At 44.6% G+C, this 24,025-nt stretch overlaps 1 protein-coding gene across 1 annotated transcript in view; it reads right to left on the bottom strand.

The window, feature by feature from the left end:
* Window positions 1-24,025, bottom strand: part of LOC121288931 (probable voltage-dependent R-type calcium channel subunit alpha-1E) — a 1,066,831-nt gene that overhangs the window by 729,401 nt on the left and 313,405 nt on the right. The window contains exons 4-5 of the mRNA XM_041207798.1: window positions 8,284-8,375; window positions 238-390 (exon numbers count right to left, since the gene is read on the bottom strand). Of these exons, the coding sequence (XP_041063732.1) occupies window positions 238-390; window positions 8,284-8,375 (245 nt within the window). The remainder of the gene's footprint in view (window positions 1-237; window positions 391-8,283; window positions 8,376-24,025) is intronic.

Here is a 24,025-nt window from a genome sequence, read left to right on the forward strand (position 1 = left end):
TGCCATACTGGTTTGTGACTGGCCGAAGACATTCTTGGTTTGTGATTGGCTGTGAGCCCTCCTGGTCTGTGATTGGTCATGGGCCTTCATGGTTTGTGAGGGACCTTGGGGTATCCGGTTTTGTGAGTGGCCGAGGGTAATCCTAGTCTATGACTGGTCAAAGGCTCTCCTAGCTTGTGATTAGCCAAGAGCTCTCCTGGATTGTGATTGGTGGAGGGCTCTCCTGGCAGCACTCACCAGTATTGTTAGTGTAGCAGGTGAGGTGCAGCTTGCCGTAGTAGAACTCCAGGCCAATGATGGCAAACATGAGGATGGCGAAGAAGAGGAGCAGGCCGATCTGGAGAAGAGGGACCATTGCCTTAATGATGGACTTCAACACAATCTGTAAACCTACAGGGGAGAATACAAAATATTATCAGAATGGCACATTCAGAGAAGCCTCATGCCATAGTCTGGGAATGCTCTGCCAACCTCTCAACTCACCTCTTGCCAACTCTTAATCACAGGGATAACCTTGGAGAGTCAGAGAAAGTGAGCCTGAGGGAGAAAATGAAAGAGGCCAACAGATAAAAGCAGCAGCAGAGTCAGAGAGATTGAGAGGCAGAGAGAGAGAGAGAGAGAGAGAGAAAGAGAGAGATGGACACAGGTGGAGAGAGCCAGAGAGAAAGAGAGAGAGAGGGAGAGTGAGACAGAAGGTGAGAGGTGTGAGGGAGGGTGTGAGACTGAGAGAGGGTGAGGGAACGTGTGCGGGAGGGTGTGAGGGAGGGTGTGAGGGAGGGTGAGAGGGAGGGTGAGAGGGAGGGTGAGAGGGAGGGTGAGAGGGAGGGTGAGAGGGAGGGTGAGAGAGCGGGTGAGAGAGCGGGTGAGAGAGAGGGCGTGAGGGAGGGCGTGAGGGAGGGCGTGAGGGAGGGCGTGAGGGAGGGCGTGAGGGAGGGTGTGAGGGAGGGTGTGAGGGAGGGCATGAGGGAGGGTGTGAGGGAGGGTGTGAGGGAGGGTGAGACAGGGTGTGAGAGGAGGGTGAGACAGAGTGTGAGAGGAGGGTGAGACAGAGTGTGAGAGGAGGGTGAGGGAGGGTGTGAGAGAAGGGTGAGAGAGGGTGAGGGAGGGTGTGATGGAGGGTGTGAGGGAGGGTGTGATGGAGGGTGTGAGAGGAGGGTGAGAGAGGAGTGAGGGTGTGAGAGGGTGAGAGAGGGCTAGGGCAAGCCAGAGAGTTTCAGAGAGAGTGAGAATGAGAGAGAGTGAATGAGAGAAAGATTCAGGGAGTTCCAGAGAGAGTCTCCTAAGGGAGACAGCCTGAGAAGCCAACAGATAAAAAACAGCAGCAAAGAGTCACTGAGCTGGAGTGTGAGTGGAGGAGACTCTGACACAAAGGGAGGGAGAGCAGTATCTGGACTGTTTGCTCCAGATTTCAGTCTCGCCTCGTGGAGAGGTTCAGGGTCAGAATGGGGCTGGTGTGAATGTTAACGTACAGAATAAGGGGATCCCAGTAGAGACAGAGAATGAGGTACTGCAGAAATGGATTCTATCCAACAGGTACAATGTACTATTTACCTGTGAGGAGAGAGATGGAGACTGTCAGAAAGACAGGCTGAATGTGGACAATGGACTCTTGGAGCAGGAGGCTGTCCAAAGGGGAGGAGGGAGTGGGAGATGAGGGGCTGTATAATGTGGTAGTTGCATAGGATTCAATAATGGTGGGGGGGGGGGTGGTAGTTACCATCATTTGTAAGCAGGATCGAGATTTCCACAAGGTCTGTTGTCTATCTGGTGACTGGGTGAGGAATAACTCACATTGACTTGAGAGCATATTTCAGGAGGAGAATTCAGTTGTGACCAAAAACACCAGGAAGATCAGATAAAAGGACCGATTTGAACAGCACCAAGAACTGCGAACTAAATTAATGAACAGGTTATAATTTCTGGATTATTAACCAAGCCAAGAGTAATTTGGAAAAAAGATAAACAGATAACCAGATTCAGGAGGTGGACATGTAGGAGGGGTGTGGGAAAGAGGATTTCCATTCCATAGGACACTAACACCAGCACTGGGACAGGAAGAAACCACTGGGACAGGCTTCACATGAACTGGCCTGGGACCAGGGTCCGAGTGAAACAGAGAAATGGAGAGGACCCAGGGACTTGAAACTAGTCAGTGGGGGAGGGCTCAGGTGGAAAAACAAGGTCTTGATTATCATTTTAACACAAACAGGAGTGAAGAGAGTAGAGTAAGAGCCAGAAATTGTGCTTTAAGCATCACAAAGAAAAAACTAAAAGGAGTAAAGTCATTAAACCAGGAGAGAGAAATGAGAAATGTGTGAGTTAAATGTTACAGCTGAAGGACAGGTTAGGGTGTGTGACCCAAAGAATCATTCCTTAGATAACCACAGAGTATAAGGAAGAAATTGAATGAAATGTAGGTGAAAATTTAACTTGGAGGTTATGACATATTGGCCATTACTGAGACATTGCTGCAAGATGGTCAGGACTGGGAAGTAAATCTACTAGGTTTATAATGTCACCAGGAAAGATTGGGAAACCAGCAGAGGTGGAGGAGTGGCCTTTGTGATTAAGGATGAAATTACTTCAATGATAACAGAGATTATAGGGAGGGGTGAGCAGGTAGTGGAGACTTTACGGATAGAATTAAGAAATAGGAAAGGTTTTCAGTTAGTAGTGGGAGTTGTGTACAGATCTGGGAATTTTAACTTCCTTACAGATTGCGGTAACCAGAAGAACACAAGTCAGAAAGGGTAAGAATTTCTAGTGTGTGTTGGGAGTAGCTTTCTGCAGCAATATGTCCCAGAACCAGCAGGGGGCAGGCCATATCAGATTTAATAATGAGGAATGAGGCACATTTAGTGAACAGCCGAATGGTGTGTGAACACATATATATTTACATCTTAATATAATCGATTCAATGACGTTTGAAAGGGAGAAACGTGAAACAGCTATTAGGATTCTAGCTTTAGGTAAGGCTGACTTCAATTGGATGAGAGAGAGACAGTCCACAATAAACTGAGCAAATCTGTTAATGGGGAAAATGACAAAAGATCAGTGAGTGGTGTTCAAAAAAAGAATTTAATGTGATACAGAACCAGTTAATACCCCTAAGGGACAAGAGCTCTACTTACCCAAAAATACAGCCATGGAAAACTGGGGAGGTAAAAGACAACATAAAACTAAAAGAATCATCGGACAAAATTGCAAAAAATAGCACAGACCCTGGTGAATGGGAAAGATACAGAGAAGAGCAACAAGTATCTAAACAGATAGTAAGAGGTAGAAAAAGGGGTATGAAAAATAAAACTTGCAAGGGAATTAAAATCAACACCAAGTCCACTGGCAATTCTATGAGGAAAAAAGGGTGGTCAGGAGGAACGTGGGCTACTTGAAAAGTGAGCATGGTGATATTGTCAATGAAAGTAAGGAAATGGTGGGCATGTTGAATAATTATTTACCCTGCATCAATATTTACTGGAGAGGAAATGGTCAACATGTCAGACATCCCAAATGAATGAATATTGAATCAGGGACAGGGATTCACCAAAATTAACAGAGGCAAAATGAGAGTGATGAAGAAAATAATGGCAGTATAGAGTAAAAAATCCCAAGGGCCAAATGTCTAACCCAGGGTTCCAAAGAAAGTCAGTGAGAACATTGTCGATGCCCCAAATATAATCTTCTAAAGTTTTCTGAGTTTGGGAACTTCTTCTTTACTTGTACAATTGTGCACTGTTGTTTAAGAAAGGCGAGGCAGGGCAATCAAGGAATTATAGGCCAGTTAGATTAAATCTGTTGTCAGAAAATTTCCAGAGCCTATAATTAAGGATAAAGTGATTGAACACGCTTAAAATTTTCAGCTGATTGCCCGCTCTGTTTACCTGCTCATGACATTTTAATCAAACAGACTAATCAAGTCAGCCTTTATATCCAGAGAACTGAAATATAAGGGGGTTGAAATCATGTTTCAGTTATACAAAGCCCAGGTAGGACCACACCTAGAGTTACTGTGCAACATGCCTCAGGAAGGATTTATTGGCCTCAGAGGGAGAGCAGTGCAGATTTAACAGGATGATACCAGGACTCCGAGGGCTGTATTCCCTAGGATTTAAAAGATTAAGCGGTGATTTGATTGGCATGTTTAAGATATTTTGGGACAGGGTTAAGGACATCTCCTCAGGACTAGGCAGTGGAGTGGGAGGGGATGAATCCAGTTGTCATGGTCCACATTTGGTTACCAATAATATCGGTAGGACTAGCAAAAAAAATTCTGCAAAGGGAGTATCAGCAGCTAGGAGCTAAGTTAAAAGGCAGAGCCACAGAGGTAATAACCTCTGGACTACTACCTGAGCCAGGGTCAAATTGGCGTAGGGTAAATGAGATCAGAGAGTTGAACGTGTGGCTCAAAGATTGGTGTGGGAGAAAGGGGTTTGGATTCCTGGACAACTGGCACCAGTACTGGGGGAAGAGAGAGTTTACTGTAGCAGTACAGGCAATGACAACCAGAATGTGACAGGAAAGTGGAGAGGGTACAAACATATAAGAGTGCATCGGCAAATAAGGTCAGAGTAGGGAAAGATGGTAAAAAGATAGAAACAAAGGCATGCAGTATTCGTAACAAGATGAATGAACTGAAAGCACAAAAAGGAATAACTGACTATGACACGATGGCCATTACAGAGACATGGTTACAAGATGACCAAGGCTGGGACTTGAATATTCAAAGGTATGTGGAATTTCAGAAGGACAGGAAGAAAGGAAAAGAGGGTGGTATGAATCTCTTAATAAAGGATGAGATCAGTACAACAATAAAATTATTTTGCTTTGGAGAATCAAGATGTAAAATCAGCTTTGGCAAAGAAAAGAAATAGCAAAGGAAAGACGTCACTGGTGGGAGTAGATTATCGGCCCTCTGGCATGATAGGACAGAATATAAATCAAGAAATAATGGGGGCTTGTAAGAAAGGTACTGCATCAAGAAATAATTGGGGCTTATAAGAAAGGTACTGCAATAACTGTGGGCAATTTTAATCTTCATAAAGCTTGGACAGATCAAATTGGAAAAGGATGATTTCATGGAGTAAATTTGGGACAGTTTCTTAGAACAATACACCTGGAACCATCCAGAGAGCAGGTTATATTAGAGTGGGTAATGTGTAATGAGACAGGATTAATTAATGACCTCATACAAAGGGATCATGACATGATAGAATTTCACATTCTGTTTGAGGGTGAGAAATGTGGGTCTAAAGCTAATGTCTTAAACCCCCTTTAAAGATATATTCCACTGAGAAAGAAAAGTTGTATGAGAAGGATGCACCATCCTTAGTTAACAAAGGAAGTTAGGGACAGTATCAAATTGAAAGAATAGGCATACAATGCTGAGGTTAGTGGTAGGCCAGGAGATTGGGAAAGATTTAGAAACCGCATAAGGAATGGGAAAAACTAATGGGACTAAAGGCTGGCCAGTTACCTGAACCTGATAGCTTTCATCCTAGGGCCTTAAAAGAGGTGGCAGCAGAGATAATGGATGCATTGATAGTAATCTGTCAAAATGTTGTGGATTCTGAAAAGGTTCCAGCAAATTGGAAAACTGAACATTTAACATAACTATTCAAGAAAGGAGGGAGACAGAAAGCAGTAAACAAAAGGCATGCTGACCTAACATCTGTCATTCAGAAAATTTTAGAATCCATTGCTAAGGAGGTAGTAGCAGAACAGTTTAAAAATCATAACACAATCAGGCAGAGTCAACCTGGTTTTTTGAAAGGGAAATCATGTTTGACAAATTTAAGTTCTTTGAGGATGTTACAAGCAGGGTGAATAAAGGGAAATTAGTAGATGTAGTGTATTTGGGTTTCCTAAAGGCATTCAATAAGGTGCCATATAAAAGGTTATTACATAAGAGCTCATGGTGTTGGAGGGTGATATATTAATGTAGATAGAGGATTGGCTACGAACAAGAAACTGAGAGTTGGGGTAAATGGGCCATTTTCAGGTTGGCAAACTGTAACTAGTGGAGTGCCACAGGGATCAGTGCTGGGGCCTCAACTATTTACGATCTATATTAATGACTTGGATAAAGGACCAAATGTATTGCAGCCAAATTTACCAACAAGACAAAAATAGGTAGGAAAGCAAGTTGTAAGAAAGATACAAAAAGTCTGCAAAGGATTACAGTTAGGTTAAGTGAGTGGGAAAAAAATTGGCAGGTGGAATATAATGTGGAAAAATGTGAGGTTGTCCACTTTGGCAGGAAGTATAGATAAGCAGAATGTTATTTAATGGGGAGTGACAGCAGGATGCTGCAGTACAGAGGGATCTGTGTGTCCTTATCAATAATCACAAAATGTGAGTATGCAGGTGCAGCAAATAATTAGGAAGGCAATGGAATGTTGGCCTTTATTGCAAAGGGGGTAGAATATAAAATAGGGAAATGTTGCGACAACTGTACAGGGCACTGGTGAGTCTGCACTGTGCACAGTTTTGACCTCCTTATTTAAGGAGGAATACTTGCATTGGAGGCTGTTCAGAGAAGATTCACTAGGCTGATTTCTGGGATGAAGGGGTTGTCTTATGAGGAAAGGTTGAACAGGTTGGACTAATAGTTATAGGAGTTTAGAAGAATGGGAGGCAACCATATTGAAACACATAAGATTGTGAGGGGGTTTGACAGGGTAGATGCCGAGAGGATGTTCTCCCTCAGAGGGGAATCTAAAACTATTGGCGCAATTTCAAAACAAGGGGTTTCTATTTCAGAGAGAGGAGGAGGAATTTCTTCTCTCAGAGGATCATTAATCTTTGGAATTCTCATCCACAGGCAGCATTGGAGGCTGGGTCACTGAATATATTGAAGGCTGAGTTAGACAGGTTTTTGATCTATAAGAGAGTCAAGGGTTATGGAGGACAGGTAGGAAAGTGAAGCTGAGAGCACAATCCAATCAGCCATGATCACATTGTCTGGTGAGATGCTCTAGGGGTAGAATGGTCTACTGCTCTTATTTCTAATGTTCTTATGTATGTAACAGAGAGGGTAGATAGAAGGAAACTATTTCTGCTGGTTGGGGAGCCTAGGATGAAAGGGTATAGTCAAAAATTAGAGAAAGATCATTCAGGAATGAAATTAGGAAATACACTTACAAATGGTGGCAGAAGTTTGGAAATCCCTTCCACAAATGTACTTAATGCTGTTCCAGTGGTAATTTTAATTCTGGGATTGATAGATTTTTGCTGGGAAAGTTAGGGATATGGGGCAAAGGCGAGTGTATGAAGTTAGGTCACAGATCGACTATGCTCTCGTGAAATGTAGTAACAGGTTTGGGTGGCTGACTGGTCTCCTCTCATTCCTATGGTTGTCAGTGTGGCTCTCTGAGCAGCCTCTGAGTCTGAAGGTTTCAGTCCAATTCCACAGACTTGACCACGTATTGCAGGCTGATCCTCTCAGTATGACACAGAGGCAATGCTGCACTGTTGGATGTGCTACCTTTCGGATGAGACATTAGCTTCAGCTTCCCTGAACATCCCTGAGGATGCAGCAAGATCTCAATTCCTGAGGATATCTGCTGTCCCCTTTCCACTGCCAGTTGAGTGAGAACAAAATCAGGAGTGGCAGCCATGCCCTGTTAGTTATGATGATTATAACTCCTGCTGTACCTGTCCTGGGAGTGTTTGATGGGGACAGTGTAGAGGGAGCTTTACTCTGTATCTAACCCCGTGCTGTACCTGTCCTGGGAGTGTTTGATAGGGACAGTGTAGAGGGTGATTTACTCTGTATCTAACCCCGTGCTATACCTGTCCTGGGAGTGTTTGATGAAGACAGTGTAAAGGGACCTTTACTCTATATCTAACCCTGTGCTGTACCTGTCCTGGGAGTGTTTGATGGGGACATGTAGACGGAGATTTACTCTGTATCTAACCCTGTGCTGTACCTGTCCTGGGAATGTTTGATGGAGACAATGTAGAGGGAGATTTACTCTGTATCTAACCCCGTGCTGTACCTGCCCTGGGAGTGTTTGATGGAGACAGTGTAGAGGGACCTTCACTCTGTATGTAACCCCGTGTCGTACCTGCCCTGGGAGTGTTTAATGGGGACAGTGTAGAGGGAGCTTTACTCTGTATCTAAACCTGGGCTGTACCTGTCCAGGGAGCGTTTGATGGGACAGTGTGGAAAATGCTCTGCCTGTGTCAGTGCCCAGACCCTTCAGGTAATCCCTCTACCCACAGATGAGCAAGTTTGTAAAACGCCCTGCCTGCGTCTCTGCTGGATATGATTGATGAACTCACTGGGAATTCCTGACACCAGCTTTAGTGGTCTCAGCACACGGACTGCCCTCAGGGTCCGCAGATTGAAGTGTGTTGCAGCCGTCGCCAGGAGCCTGTAAGCAGAAAGGAAAGAGTTGAAGGTTGAAACCGTGACTTTGACCACCAGAGGTGGAGAATTCACTGCTCTTTTGCCGCAGCTCAGCCACTTTCAAATGATGATAAAGACATTTCTCTTTCTGTAAATATGCAAACGATGTAATGGATACCACTGGAAGTTGAACTGCCAAGTGCTGGGCATTTCTCCCCTGTTACACTGTCTTGGCACATGAGACCCACTGGGATGTAAATTCCTCTTGGGTATCTCAAGGTCATAGAGTCAAACAGGTCTACAGCACAGAAAAAGGCCATTTGGCCCATCGAGTCAGCGCCAGTCAAACAAGTACCAAACTATTCTAATCACATTTTCCAGCACTAGGCCCATAGCCTTGTCTGCCATGGCATTGCAAGTGCACATTCAAATATCCCTTAAATGTTATGAGGGTTTCTGCCTCTACCACCTTTTCAGGCAGTGAGTTCCAGATTCCCACCACCCTCTGGGTGAAAAAATTCTTCCTCATATCTCCTCTAAACCTCCTGCCCCTTACTTTAAATCTATGCCCCCTGGTTATTGATCTCCACCAAGGGGAAAAGTTCCTTCCTGTCTACCCTATCTATGGCCCTCATAATTTTATACACCTCAATCATGTCCCCCCTCAATCTTCTCTGCTCCAGGGAAAATAACCTCAGTCTATCCAATCTCTCCACATAACTCAGCACCACCAGTATATCAGCAGGCCATTTGGTGTTCTGTTAAATTATCTTCTCATACATGAGACAGAGAGACTCGTACATAAACCCAAATAGCTGATATCTGGGACAGAGATACAGACCGGAATCTAAGTGGCATGCCACAGCAACCTCCTTGCCCTGCCCTACTCCCCTCGCCAGCTCGGCACGTTCTGAGGACTGTCCCTTGGGAGTTCCTTCAGTACTAGCTCATCAGTGCATCTGTGTCTCTAGTTTCACTGATATCGTTCTACTCATCATCAAATGATTTATTAAAAGGTCAGCACTGAGTGAAGCTGCTGAGTTCAACCTTTAATTAGTGCTGGTGACAATGGCATTAGAGAGCTCATGGAACAAGGGGTATTAATCACTCATGATAAGGTGACAATCTGTCCCTGCCACCACCAGCCCTTCACATCCCTCAGTACACCTTCCACAAACATTCCTGGCAAGGCCAGCATCTGTTGTCCATCCCTCATTGCCCTTGAACTGGAGTCACATGTAGGCCAAGCCAGGTAAGGATGACGGATATCCTTCCCTAAAGGGCGTTAGTGAACCAGATGGGTTTTTCTGACAATTGATGATAGTCTCATGGTCACCATTACTGAGACTAGCTTTCAATTCCAGATTTATATTATTTGAGTTTAAATTCCACCAATTGTGGTGATGGGATTTGAACCCATACCCTCAAAACATTAGCCTGGGTTTTGTGTGAAGAAATGTTTCCTGACATTACTCCTGAACAGTCTGACTCTTACTTTAAAATGATGTCTTCTTATTCTGGATTTAGTCCACCACACGGAATAGCTTCTCAGTCTCAACTCTATCAAATGACTTAATTATTTTAATGTCTCGCTTGAACTATCCATTCATTGTCAATATGCAATGGAATGCAAACCAAGCCTATGCAATGTGTCTTCATGAATTACATCCTTTAGCCATGGTAACAGGCCACAGAATCGGCTTTACACTCCCAAGACAAGAGAGTCAAGGGTAATGGGGAACAGATGGCAAAGTGGAATTGAGACCACAACCAGAACAGCCATGATCTTATTGAATGACAGAGCAGGCTCAAAGGGTCAATTGGCCTATTCTTGTTCCTAAATCCTATCTCCTTTCTGAGACTCTTCATGGAGTCGAATCAGTGAACAAAATACTGAAGCAGCACCTTCCCCCATAGCTTTGAGGGATCTGGACAGAAGGTGGGGTTGAGGGATTATGGGAAGATTGTGGACAGGTGGGATTGAGGGATATGGGGAGAAGGTGGTTAGTGGGATTGAGGGACATGTGGAGAAGGTGGGTAGGTGATATTGAGGGATGTGGGGAGAAGTTGGGTAAGTGGGGCTGATGGAAATGGGGAGGTGGATAGATAGGATTGGGGAATATGAGTGGGAGTAGGTGGGATTGTGGGATATGGGGAGAACGGAACTGAGTGGGACTGAGCAATATTGAGAAAAGGTCGGTAGGTAGGATTGAAGAATATGGTAGAAGGTGGGATTGAGGGACATGGAGAGAAGGTGGGTAGGTAGGATTAAGAGATATGGTGAGATGGTGTAGATGAATTTGAAGGATTTGGGAATAGGTAGGTACGTGGGTATCAGCGCGCCTTTGGAATTCAGCTCTTATGTCCATGTTTATATCAAGACTGTAATGAGGTCTGGAGCTGAGTGACCCTGGTAGAACCCAAACTGAGCAAATGATGGAGAGTAGACTGAGGTGGCCAGACTGGATTAGTCCTGCTTTTTGTAGACTGGGCAATTTTCAAACTGCTGGGTAGATGCCAGTGTTGTAGCTGTACTGGAACAATTTGGCTAGTTTTTGAGCACAAGTCTTCAGTACTATTGCCAGAATACTGTCAGGGCCCATAGTCTTTGCAGTTTCCAGTGCCTTCAGCCATTTCTTGATATCACTTGGAGTGAATCCAATTGGCTGAAGACTGGAGGAGGCCGAGATGGATCATCCACTTGGCACTTCTGGCTGACGATTGTTGTGAATGCTTCAGCCTTATCCTTTGCACTGATGTGTTGGGCTCCTCCATCATTGAGGGTGGGGATATTTGTGGAGCCTCCTCCTTCAGTGAGTTGTTTAATTGTCCACCACCATTCACGACTGGATGTGGCAGGACTGCAGAGTTTAGATCTGATCCGTTGGTTGTGAGATCGCTTACCTCTGTCTATCACTTGCTGCTTATGCTGTTTGGCATGCAGGTAGTCCGTGTTATAGCTTCAACAGGTTGACCCCTCATTTTCAGGTATGCCTGGTGCTCCTCACCTGCACTCCTCATTCAAGCCAGATTGATACCTTGGCTTGGTGGTATGGGTAAATTGAGGGATATACCTGCCCATGAGATTGTAGTTCAATCCAATGCTGATGATGATCCACAGCACCTCATGGATGCCGAGTTTTGAGACACTAGATCTGTTTTATGTCTATCCCATTTTGGATAGTGGTAGTGCTGCACAACACAATGGGGGATGTCTTTACTGATAAAACTTTTCTGTACATGTTTGATACAACGGAATGGCTTGCTCAGCTATTTTAGGGGGCAGTTAAGAGCCAACCACATTGCTGAGGGTCTGGAGTCACATGTAGACCAGACCGGGTAAGGACGGCAGATTTCCTTCCCTAAAGGACATTAGTGAACAAGAGGGGTTTTTACAACAATCTAGTAGTTTCATTGTCATCATTACTGAGACTAGCTTTATATTCCAGATTTATTAATTAATTTGAACTTGTGTCTCCAGTGCACTAGTTCAGGCCTCTGGGTGACTAGCTCATAAACATTATTACATTGCTACCATCGCAAGATGGGTAAGTGACTAGTTGGGGTTGAGGGGAGATAGGGGGATTAAGGGATATGGGAGTTAGAGGAATTGAGGGATATGGTGAGATCGGGGGATTGTGGGATATGGGAGTTGGATGAATTGAAGGATATGGTGAGATCAGGGGATTGAGGGATATGGGAATTTGGTGAACAGGTGGGACTTACTGACTTGGGTGGAAACATGGATTGCTGGTGGTGATTGCTGTGAACAGAAAGGAAGTTTAAGCTGTTCTCATGGGACTGGAGAATACTAGAGGGACCTGCACTGGATCTAAAAGTAAGAGTAGCTGAAATAACCATGGGAAATGACTGTTACTAAACACTAACTGCATTATTTAACATCCTGTTGTCCCTGTGAGAGACAATTCCTTTCATTTTATCTTCCTCTTGGCTTCTCACAAACACCATACGTATAGCAGAAAAACATCTTCTGTTGATTAATTTTATCTTCTCTTGCCCTGAGGGACATCTGTCAGTTTGAGGGATTTCTTTGAGCATTTTTTTATATGTATATCCTAACCTGGTCATCCTCCTCAGGCATCGCAGGACGTTAAATATTGATGAGGCTTTTGAAAGGCTTCCCCTGGGCTCATTCAGTTTGATGCTCCTTAGAGTGATTATATTTGCCATTTGTCACAGTGTGGCCCCAGGCTGTCTCTCTCTCTCTCTCTCTCTCTCACGTGCTCTCTCAGTTCAGCCTCTCCAATTTACTCAATCTGTGAACTAGTTGATCCAGTTTAAAGACAAACAAATCATTCACCCGAGTCAGAATTTTCAACATTTCCCTTTCTGACAGTCTCAACAACTCTGATCATGAATTTATCAAAGAGGATTCTTCATAGTAAGCCCAAACAAAACCGTGGCCCTGCTTGGATTAACCTTAGAACCACGTCATTCCATCTATTTTACGAGTGGTAGTAACTTCTCCCATTGAGCTAGAAGGTCCTGGGTTCAAAACCAACTCCAGTGACTGAAGCCCAAAGCCCAGGCCGCTAGTCCCAATGTATTATCGAGAGGCGGCTCATTCTCTTTCAGATGAAATGTCAAACAACATTCCTTCTGTCCTCTCAGATCCTAGAGCAGGGGAGTTCTCCTCTGTATCTTGGGCAATATTTGGGGTAGATGAGTTTGAGGAATATGATGAATAGAAGAGGAAATCCGGGGCCTCCGTTTAATGTCTCCTGCAACAGACAACTCTGGGGTGTCAGCCTGGCTTAGGTACTCATGCCTCTGATGTGCGATTTGAAGCCAAAGCCTTCTGGCCCAGTGAGGCAAACTGACAAAGCCTAAGAGCAGGCCTCCCAACCAGCACCTTGGGCCAAGAGGTGGAAGGAAGTGGGAGAGCAAAGGGAAGGACATGGGAGAGGGAAGGGAATGGAGTGGAAGAGGGAAAAGAATGGAGTGGGTGATGGAAGAGAATGGAGTGGGAGAGGGAATGGAGTGGAAAAGGGAAGGGAGTGGGAGAGGCAAAAGAATTGTGAGGGAGAGGGAAGGGTTGGGGAGAGGTAAGGGAAGGGAGTAAGAGAGTGAAGGGAAGGGTGAGGGAGGGGGAAGGCAGTGGGAGGGGGGTGGGAGTGGGAGAGGGGAGGGAGCGGGAGAGGGGAGGGAGCGGGAGAGGGGAGGGAGCGGGAGAGGGGAGGGAGCGGGAGAGGGGAGGGAGTGGGAGAGGGGAGGGAGTGGGAGAGGGGAGGGAGTGGGAGGGATGGAGCGGGAGGGGGGAGGGAGCAGGAGAGGGGAGGGAGTGGGAGAGGGGCGGGAGCGGGAGAGGTGGGGAGCAGGAGAGGTGGGGAGCGGGAGAGGTGGGGGGCAGCGGGAGAATGAAGGGTGACTTAATTCAATCAGATGTGACCAAGTCTGCAGACACAAATATATAAACCTTTTTTTAACAAGGAATTATGGTGACGCTGGAATTTGCTGTTTGTTAAATTATTTAAATGAATGTGTCATTCAGGCTTGTTTGGGCAATTTACTTTTCCTGTTTCTGAGGAACACAGGAATTACCAGGAACCAGGGACAAGCTGTAACTCGCAGCTTATAACACACAAAGCTTTAAATATACTGATCCCACGATGTCATACCAAACACTGTTTTACAGTTATTTCTTTTTCAATCTCTTTAACTCTTCCCCTCTGCCCCCATTATATTAATCTTTCTATTGTGTCTCACTCTCTTTCCTCTCTCTTTTGTCTGTCCTCTTTCTCATGTTTCCTTCTATTTCCCTGTCACTTTCTCTCATTGTCCTCTTTCTCATTACCTTGCTCTGTTCTTTGTTCTTTAGTTTCCTGCTTCTTGTTTGGTTCTATTTTTCTAACATGCCCCTGTTCTTGGATATATACTGGAAGGGGGAAAACATGCAGTTTATGGAGAACGAGCAGTGGGAATTGGCACCAACTGGATAGTTCTACCCAAGAAATGGCACTGGCCTGACGGGCTGCAAATCCCTCTTTCTATGTTGCCTCATTTGATGATTCTCTTCCTCCTTGCTTTGACATAAAGCTTTAGCAGAGATTTTATACAGAAAATGTGAACAAAATAATTGGATGGTTACCTGGCAGCTGAGGAGTCTCCATGGCAATCAGCTGCAAGAATTGCAGGCTGCCAGGGTGAGGTGACATTTGAACGACTGGAATGCCAAGAGCCCAGGACAGGGTGACAGAGAATATATGTCTGTGCCCCGTAATGACCCCGATCCCCAAATAGGATGTGCCTCCCAGTTTCCTGATATACCCCTGTCAGCAATGTTGTTGGTTGGGCAAATAGCACACATCATTTAACGCTGAGCACTTACCCTCTCAGTAATTGTAATTAGCTTTTAGGCACCTCCCAGAGTGATGGGCGTGAGGTTTACAATAGTTCCCAGTGTGGAGCGAAAACACAGCATCTGTTACCACAAGGATGCTGACGACACCCAACTCCTTCACCATCACCTCTCTCGACCCACTCCACTGTCTTTAAACTCAGACTGCTTGTCTCATATCATGTACTGGATGAGTAGCTATTTCCTCTGACTAAATATTGGGAAGAGCAAACCAATGTTTCCAGCCCCCATCACAAACTCCATTTCTAGCCACCTGCTCCCTGGCAACGGTCTGAGGTTGGACCAGAATATTCACCTCCTCAGTGTCATATTTGGCATAGGTAAGCTTCCAGCTACATATCTACACAATCATTAAAATTGCCTATTTCCACCTCTGTAACATCACCTTTCCCCCGTCTTAATTCATCCGCTGCTGAAACCCTCATCCATGCTTTTGTTACCTCTACACTTGATTATTCCAATGCATTAGCAGTCAGCCTCCCATCTTGCACACTCTGTAAACTTGAACTCATCCTCAAAACTCTGCTGCCACACACTAGTGCAGCAAACCCATTCACCTCATCAAAAAACTCCAGCAAGTTAGTGAAACACAATTTGCCCTTAACAAACCCACGCTGGCTGTGGAAAGTAACATTAAGCTAATACAACAACTTGCATTTATATAGCACCTTTAACAGTGTTCCTGCGAAGCACCTTGAGATGCTTTACTGTCAGACAAGTTTGAACCGGACCACATAATAAATGTGTGCACTGGCTCCCAGTTAAGTAGCGCCTCCATTTTAAAATTGCATCCTCCCAATCTCTGTATTCTCCTCTAGCCCTCTGAGATATTTGCATTCCTCCATTTGCGACCTCTTGCTCATTTGTATTTTAATTGCTGCCTAATTGCTCAGGGCCCTTAAACCTCTCCACTCTTTATCTCTCATTCCTCCTCTAAGATATTCTTAAAAACCTACCTCTTTGACTAATCTTTTGGTCATTTGTCCTAATATTTATTATGTGGTCCAGGTTCAAACTTGTCTGACAGTAAAACATCTCAAGGTGCTTCACAGGAACACTATTAAAGGTGCTATATAAATGCAAGTTGTTGTATTAGCTTAGTGTTACTTTCCACAGCCAGTGTGGATTTGTTAAGGGCAAATTGTGTTTCACTAACTTGCTGGAGTTTTTTGATGAGGCAATAGAGAGGGTTGTGTACATGACTTCCAAAACACATCTAATAAAGTGCCACACAACAGACTTGTGAGCAAAGTTAGAGTTCATGGAATAAAAAGGACAGTAGCAGCACAGATACGAAATTGGTTGGGCACAGTGAGTACTGGTTAATGGTTGTTTTTTGGACTGGAGGACACAGGGCACAATTCCTTCCCTTCCTAACAGCACTGTGGGTGTACCTACACCACATGGACTGCAGAGTTCAAGAAGGCAGCTCACCACCGCCTTCTCAAGGGCAACTAGGGATGGGCAATAAATGTTAGCCCAGCCAGCAAAGCCTACATCCCATGAATGGATAAAAAAAAAATTAAAATTTATGGATATGAAATTTGGAAGCATTATGATTTATGAGGAAGATAGCGTTAAACATTAAAAGGACATAGATAGTTTGGTAGAATGAACAGACAAGTGGCAGATGAAATTTAGTGCAAAGAAGTAATTCATTTTGGTAGGAAGAACATGGATAGACAATATAAATTAAAGGGTACAATTCTAAAGGGCCTGCAAGAGCAGAGGGATCCAGGGGCATATGTGCACAAATTATTGAAGGTGGCAGGACAGATTGAGAGAGTGGTTAATAAAACATAAAGCATTCTGGGCTTTAACAAAGGACCACGGAATATAGAAGCAAGGAAGTTATGTGTAACTTGTATAAATCACTGGTTCCATGGACGAGGGACTTAAGTTACATAGATGGATATTGAGTATCCACTTCTGGGCACCATACTTCAGGAAGGATTGTGAGATATGAAGCCATTAGAAGATTCATAAGAATGGTTCCAGGGACGAGGGACTTAAGTTACATAGATGGATTGGAGAATTTAGGAGAGTTCTCCTTGGAGAAGAGAAAGTTGAGAGGAGATTTGATAGAGGTATTCAAAATCTTGAAGGTTCCAGACAGAGTAGATTGTTTTTATTATTTTACAGCATTTGGGTGTCACTGGCTAAGTCAGCATTTATTCCCATCCCTATTTGCCCTTGAAAAGGTGGTAATGAACCAACTCCTCGAACCACTGCAATTCATGTGGTGTAGGTATATCCACAGTGTTGTTAAGAAGAGAGAGAAACAGTTCCCATTGACTATAAGATGTAGCAGCAGAAGTAGGCCATTTGGCCCATCGGGTCTGCTCTGCCATTCACTGAAATCGTGACTGACCTGATCATCCTTAACTCCACTTTCCTGCCTAGTCCCCATAACCCTTGATTACCTTCCTGATTAAAAATCTGTCCATCTCAGCCTTGATTATACTTAATGACCCAGCCTCTACAGCTCTCGGTGGTAAAGAATTCCACAAATTGACTACCCTCTGAGAGAAGAAATTCCTCCTCATCTCTGTTTTAAATGGGTGCCCCCTTACTCTGAGATTATGCCCTCTGGTCCTAGACTATCCCACAAGGGGAAATAACCTCTCCGCATCTAGCCTGTCAAGCCCCCATTGCTGGATGGATCGAGAACCAGAGGACACAGAATTAAGGCAACTGACAAAAAGAGCAATGTTGACATGAGGATGAACTTTTTCATGCAGTGAGTGGTTAGGATCTGGAATGAACTGCCGAAGTGTGTGGTGGAGGTAGGTTCAATCAAGACATTCAAGAGGGAATTGAATTATTATCTAAACAAGGAAGAATGTGTAGGGCTACAAGGAGAAGGCAGGGAAGTGACACTAGGTGAATTGCCCCTTCGGGGGTTACCACAGACACGAGGGCAGAATGGCCTCCTTCTGTGCTGTAATCATTCTACGGCTCAATGATTCTAGGTTTGGGGTAAGAGCATTCAAAATAGGAGCAATAGGCCATTGGACCTTCAAATCTGCTCTGCTGTTCAATAAGACCAAGGCCAATCTACTACCTCAACTCCACCTTTCCCCATTTACCCCATATCCCTGAATTTCCTAACTATACAAAATTCTACCAACCTCTGTCTTGAATATACTCAAGATCTGAGTGTGCACAGCTCTCTGGGGTAGGAAATTTCAGAGATACACAACCCTTTGAGTGAATTAATTTCTCCTCATCTCAATCCTAATGAGGCTGTGAGCCCTAGACTGAGGTGAGGAGAAATTCCTTCACGCAAATGATTGTGGGCTTTGGAATTCTCAATCCCGGAGGGCTGTGGACTCCTCATCTGAGAGAGTAGCCTCCCAGCATCTATTCCATCAAGCTGCTTAAGAGTTTTATAGGTTTCAATGAAATCACCTTATTCTTCTAAACTAAGATGAAGTAACAATATAGTTGTGGAGGTTTTAAACTAAACTGGCAGGGAATGGATCCCAGCTTTTAGAAGTAGGAAAGAGGAATAAGGTGCATAAATAAGCATTGGGCAGTAAGTAGGGAAGGAAGTAGTGCCATGTAGGAGCAGACTAAGAAGGTCTAAGAAGAATACAAGGACAGGTTTACAATTAATATATGATTGTAAGTGCACAAAGTGTGGTGAATAAGGTCACTGAGCTACAATAACCCTGTGGGAGTATAATGTGGCAATAATAGAAATATGGTGAAAATGGTGAGGACTGTGTGCTTAATATACAAGGATATAAAGTGTTCTGAAAAGATAGGGAGGGAGAAAAGGGAGCTGGGGGTGACAGTACTGATTGGGGGAGAGATTGTCGTGTTGGAAAGAGGGGATGTCCATGAGGGGGAAAAGACAGAATCCATTTGGTTAGAGTTCGGAAGCAAAAAGGAGATGATCACATGACTGGGGGTATTCTATAGACTCCAAATAGTGAGAGAGAGATAGAGGAACAAATCTGCAGGGAAATGACAGAGATGGGCAAGAACTATAGAGTGGTGATATTGGGAGGGACATTAATTACCCAAATATCGATGGGGATAATGTTAGAGGAAAGGGGAAGGAGGGAGGGGAATTTCTGAAATGTGTTCGGGAGAATTCCCTCAAGTATAATGTTTTTGTCCCAACTAGAAAGGATCATAAGAAAATAAAAAAAATAGCACCAGGAGCAGGCAATTCAGGGAGATGGTGGCACCATGGTGACTGGTAATCCAGAGGCCCAGGCTAATGCTCTGGGATCATGGGTTCAAAACCCATCATGACAGCTGGTGGAATTTGAATTCAATGAATAAAACCTGGAATTGAAAGCTAGTCTTAGTAATTGTGACCATGAAATTATCATCGATTATCAGAAAAACCCACTAAAGTCCTTCAGGGAAAGAAATCTGTCGGTCTGGCCTGCATGTGACTCCAGATCCACAGCAATGTGGTTGACTCTTAAATGCCCTCTGAAATGACAGTTCAAAGGCAATTAGAGATGGCAACAAATGCTGGCCTTGCCAGCGATGCCTATATTCCATGAAGGAATTGAGAAAAAATAGTTATCCTATCAATGCTCTTCCATTCGATAAGGTCATGGCTGGTCTGACTGTGGCCTTAATTCCACTTTCCTGTCTGTCATCCATAACCCTCATCAACCAAAAATCTGTCTAACTCAGCCTTGAATATATTCGATGACCCAGCCTCCACTGCTCTCTTGGGAAGAGAATTCCAAAGATTAATGACCCTGTGAAGGAAGAAATTCCTCCTCACTCCCCTCTAAAATGGGAAACCCCCTTATTTGGAAACTGTGCCCCCTCATTTTATATTCACCCATGAGGGGAGAAATTCTCTCAGCATGTATCCTGTCAAGCCCCCCTCAGAATCTTATATATTTCAGTAAGATCTCACTTTTCTAAACTCCATTGAGTATAGGCCCAACCTGCTCGACTTTTCCTCATTAGACAACTCATGAATCAGCCTTGTGAACTGCTTCCAACGAAAGCATATCCCACCTTAAGTAAGGAGACCAAAACTGCACACAGTACTCCAGGTGCAGTCTCAACAATGCCCTGTAGAGTTGTACTTCCTAACTTCAATACTCATTCCCCCTTGTAAAAAAAGCCAACATTCCATTTCCCTTCCTAATCACTTGCTGTACCTGCATGCTAACTTCTTCTCATTCATGTACCAGGACACCCAGATCCTTCTGTATTGTTTGCTGTGTCTCTCCATTTAAATAATATTCTACATTTGTATTCTTCTTGCCAAGGTGGACAAACTTACATCATGTTATTCTCCATCTGCCAATTTTTTACCCACTCACTTGACCTATCTATATCCCTTTGCGGACCCTTTGCATCATCCTCACAACTTACTTACTTCTTTGAGTCATCAGCACATGTGGCTACAATACAGTCTGTCCCTTCATCCAAGCCATTAATGTAGATTGGGAACATTTGAGACCCCAGCATTGATCCCTGTGGTACTAGTAACAGTTTACCAACCTGAAAATGATCCATTTATCCAAACTCTGAGTTTTCTGTCAGTAGTCAATCCTCTATCCACATTAATATATTACCCTCAACACCATGAGCTCTTACCTTGTGCAGTAACCTTCTATTTGGCGCTTATCGAATGCCTTTTTGAAATCCAAATACACTACATCTACTGCTTCCCCGTTATACACCCTGCTGGAGGAGGCAGTGCTGGATCTGGTGCTGGGAAATAAGATGGACCAAATAGACCAAATGTTTGTGAGGGAATAATTGGGTAAGGGTAGTCATTGCATCATAAGGTTTAGGTTAGTCATAAGGTATGTGGAGAGGCAGTGGTGCAGTAGTATTGTCACTGGACCAGTGATCCAATGATCCAAGGTTATGCTCTGGGCATTGGGTTCGAATCCCACAGCGGCAGATGGTGGAATTTGAATTCAATAAAAATCTAGAATTAAAAGCCTTGACTCTATTGTTGAGTTTTGTTAAAAACCCATCTGGTTCACAAATGCACTTTAGGGAAGGAAATCTGCCATCTTTACTCAGTCTGGCTGATATGTGACTCCAGACTCACAGCAATGTGGTTGACTCTTAACTACCCTCTGCACTACTCAGTTGTATCAAATTAATCCAGATAAGTCAATAAGAAATGAAACCGAACGGGCCACCCGGGATCGACCTAAGCACCAGAAATGACAATGGCAAAAGCAGCCCTGTTGACCCTGAAAAGTCCTCCTTACTAACATCTGGGGGTTTGTGGCAAAATTGGAGAGCTGTCCCACAGACTAGTCAAGCAACAGCCTGACTTGGTCATCCTCACGGAATCATATATTACAGATAATAGACACCACCATCACCATCCCAGAAGAGGTGGTGGCACAGTGGTGTACAGTTGAGAGATAGTTGCCCTGTGAGTCCTCAACATTGACACCAGGCCCCATGAAGCCTTATGGCATCAGGTCAAACATGGGCAAGGAAACCTCCTGCTGATTACCATGTACCGCCCTCCCTCAGCTGATGAATCAGTGCCCCTCCATGTTGAACACCACTTGGAGGAAGCACTGAGGGTGGCAAGGGTGCAGAATGTACTCTGGGTGGGGGACTTCAATGTCCATCACCAAGAGTGGCTCAATAGCACCAATACTCACTGATCTGGACGAGTCCTAAATGACATAGCTGCTAGTTTGGGTCTGTGGCAGGTGGTGAGGGAACCAACAAGAGGGAAAAACATACTTGACCTCATCCTCACAAACCTGCCTGCTGCAGATGCATCTGTCCATGACAATATCGGTAGGAGTGACCACCTCAAAGTCCTTGGGGAGACGAAGTCCTGTCTTCATATTGAAAATACCCTCTGTCATTTTGTGTGGCGCTACCATTGTGCTAAATGGGACCAATTCCAAACAGATCTACCAGCTCAAGACTGGGCATCCATGAGGTGCTGTGGGCCATCAGCAGCAGCAGAATTGTACTTGAGCACAATCTGTAACCTCATAGCCTGGCATATCCCCCATTTTACCAATACCATCAAGCTAGGGGATCAACCCTGGTTCAATGGAGAATGCAGGAGGGCATGCCAGGAGCAGCACCAGGCATACCTAAAAATGAGGTGTCAACCTGGTGAAGCTATAACTGGACTACTTGGGCGCTAAACAGCATAAATAGCAAGTGATAGACAGGGCTAAGCAATCCCACAACCAACGGAGCAGATCTAAGTTCTGCAGTCCTGCCACATTCAATCGTGAATGGTGATGAGCAATTAAACAACTCACTGGAGGAGGAGGCTCCACAAATATCCCCATCCTCAATGATGAAGGAGCCGAGCACAGCAGCGCAAAAGATAGGGCTGAAGCATTTGCAACAATCTTCAGCTGGAAGTGCCGAGTGGATGATCCATCTCGGCCTACTCCGGGGGTCCCCAGCATCACAGATGTCAGTTTTCAGCCAATTCGATTCTCTCCACGTGATATCAAAAAATGGCTGAAGGCACTGGATTCTGCAATGGACCCTGACAATATTTTGGCAATTGTACTGAAGACTTTTGCTCCATAACTTGCCATGCCCCTAGCCAAGCTACAAAATTGGCACCTACCCGACTATATGGAAAATTGCCCAGGTATGTCCTGCACGCAGGTGGCAACGCAGGTGGATAAGGTAGTCAGGAAGGCATATGGCATGCTTGCCTTCATTGGCAGGGGTATTGAGTATAAAAGCTGGGAAGTCATGCTGCAGCTGTACTGTACCTGCTTGGTTAGGCTACACCTGGAATATTGCGTGCAATTCTGGTCGCCACATTACCAGATGGATATGGAGGTGTTGGGGAGGGTGCAGAGGAGGTTTACCAGGATGCTGCCTGGTCTGGAGGTTAGAAACTCGAATTGTTCTCACTGGAGCGACAGAAATTGAGGGGCGACTTGATAGAAGTTTACAAAATTATGAGTGGCATGGACAGAGTAAATAGTCAGAAGCTTTATCCCAGGGTGGAAGAGTCAATTACTAGGGGACATAGGTTTAAGGTGAGAGGAGAAAACTATAGAGGAGATGTGCGGGGCAAGTTTTTTATGCAGAAGGTAGTGAGTGTCTGGAATTCGCTGCCAGAGGAGGTGGTGGAAGCAGGTACGATAGTGGTGTTTAAGAGGCAGCTTGACAAATACATGAATAGGATGGGAATAGAGGGATACGGACCCCGGAAGTGCAAAATGTTTTAGTTGACCGGCAATATGATTGGCGCAGGCTTGGAGGGCCAAAGGGCCTGTTCCTGTGCTGTATTTTTCTTTGTTCTTTGTATCACCTGGAAGATCCCCTCCAAGTCACTCACCATCCTGACTTGGAAATATATCGCCGTTCCTTCACTGTCGCTGGGTCAAAATCCTGGAACTGCCTCCCTAACAGTAATGTGGGTTTTACCTACCCCACTGAGACTGCAGCGGTTCAAGAAGGCAGCTCACCACCACCTTCTCAAGGGGCAATTAGGGATGGGCAATAAATGCTGGCCCAGCCAGCGAAGCCCATGTCCCATGAATGATTAGAAAAAAGGTAAGTAATGGAGATGTGCAAGGAACCATCTAAAGTAAAACTTTGAAATTGAAATCAACATCTTGGCCTTAATGGAAATCTGGTTGAGCGATGGTTATTATTGATGCAATAAAGATTCCGATTAATAATGCAATAGAATCCAGATTATTGCATTGTGATCCTGATTATTGAAGAAATAGGCTTTCTACAAAAAAAAAGCTTTTGACAGGTATTTTTTGCACCGGCAATTGGGCCTCAGACAGCAGTCCATTAAGGCATGTCCAGCAACAGGAAAAATAAAAGATTTAAAAGGGCCTCACCAGGACCAGAAACCAGTCCAAGCTCCACGGCAGCAATTGCTGCCTCATTGCTTGCAAATCCAATGACTTGTCTCACAACCCACAGTTTAGGAAGCCCTGGAATAGATGCTCTAAGAAGACTTGGGCGGGGCGGGGGGGGGGTTGTGATGTTGGATGGGTGGAGTGACCCCTTATGGTGAAGAACACAGCCCACCTGGCACCTGGCCTGGGGTATCTCCCAGCTCAAACACCCAGTCCGATTGTGATTGAGATCCCTTTGTTCCACTAACCCACTTATTTTCCAAGTAATATGTGACCTCCTTATTTTGCTTATCAAAATGTAATACCTCACACTTAGCTAATTTGAAATTCATTGGCAAATTATTTGCCGATCCTGCAAGTTAATTAATGTTTTTTAATTTGTTGCAGTCATCCTCAATACTGACGCTATACCTGCCCACACCTCCCCATCAGCCTCACACACTATTTGATGCCAACTACAAA

The sequence above is a fragment of the Carcharodon carcharias genome, chromosome 16, assembly GCF_017639515.1.
Source record: "Carcharodon carcharias isolate sCarCar2 chromosome 16, sCarCar2.pri, whole genome shotgun sequence".
In the NCBI taxonomy this organism is placed as follows: Eukaryota; Metazoa; Chordata; class Chondrichthyes; order Lamniformes; family Lamnidae; genus Carcharodon; species Carcharodon carcharias.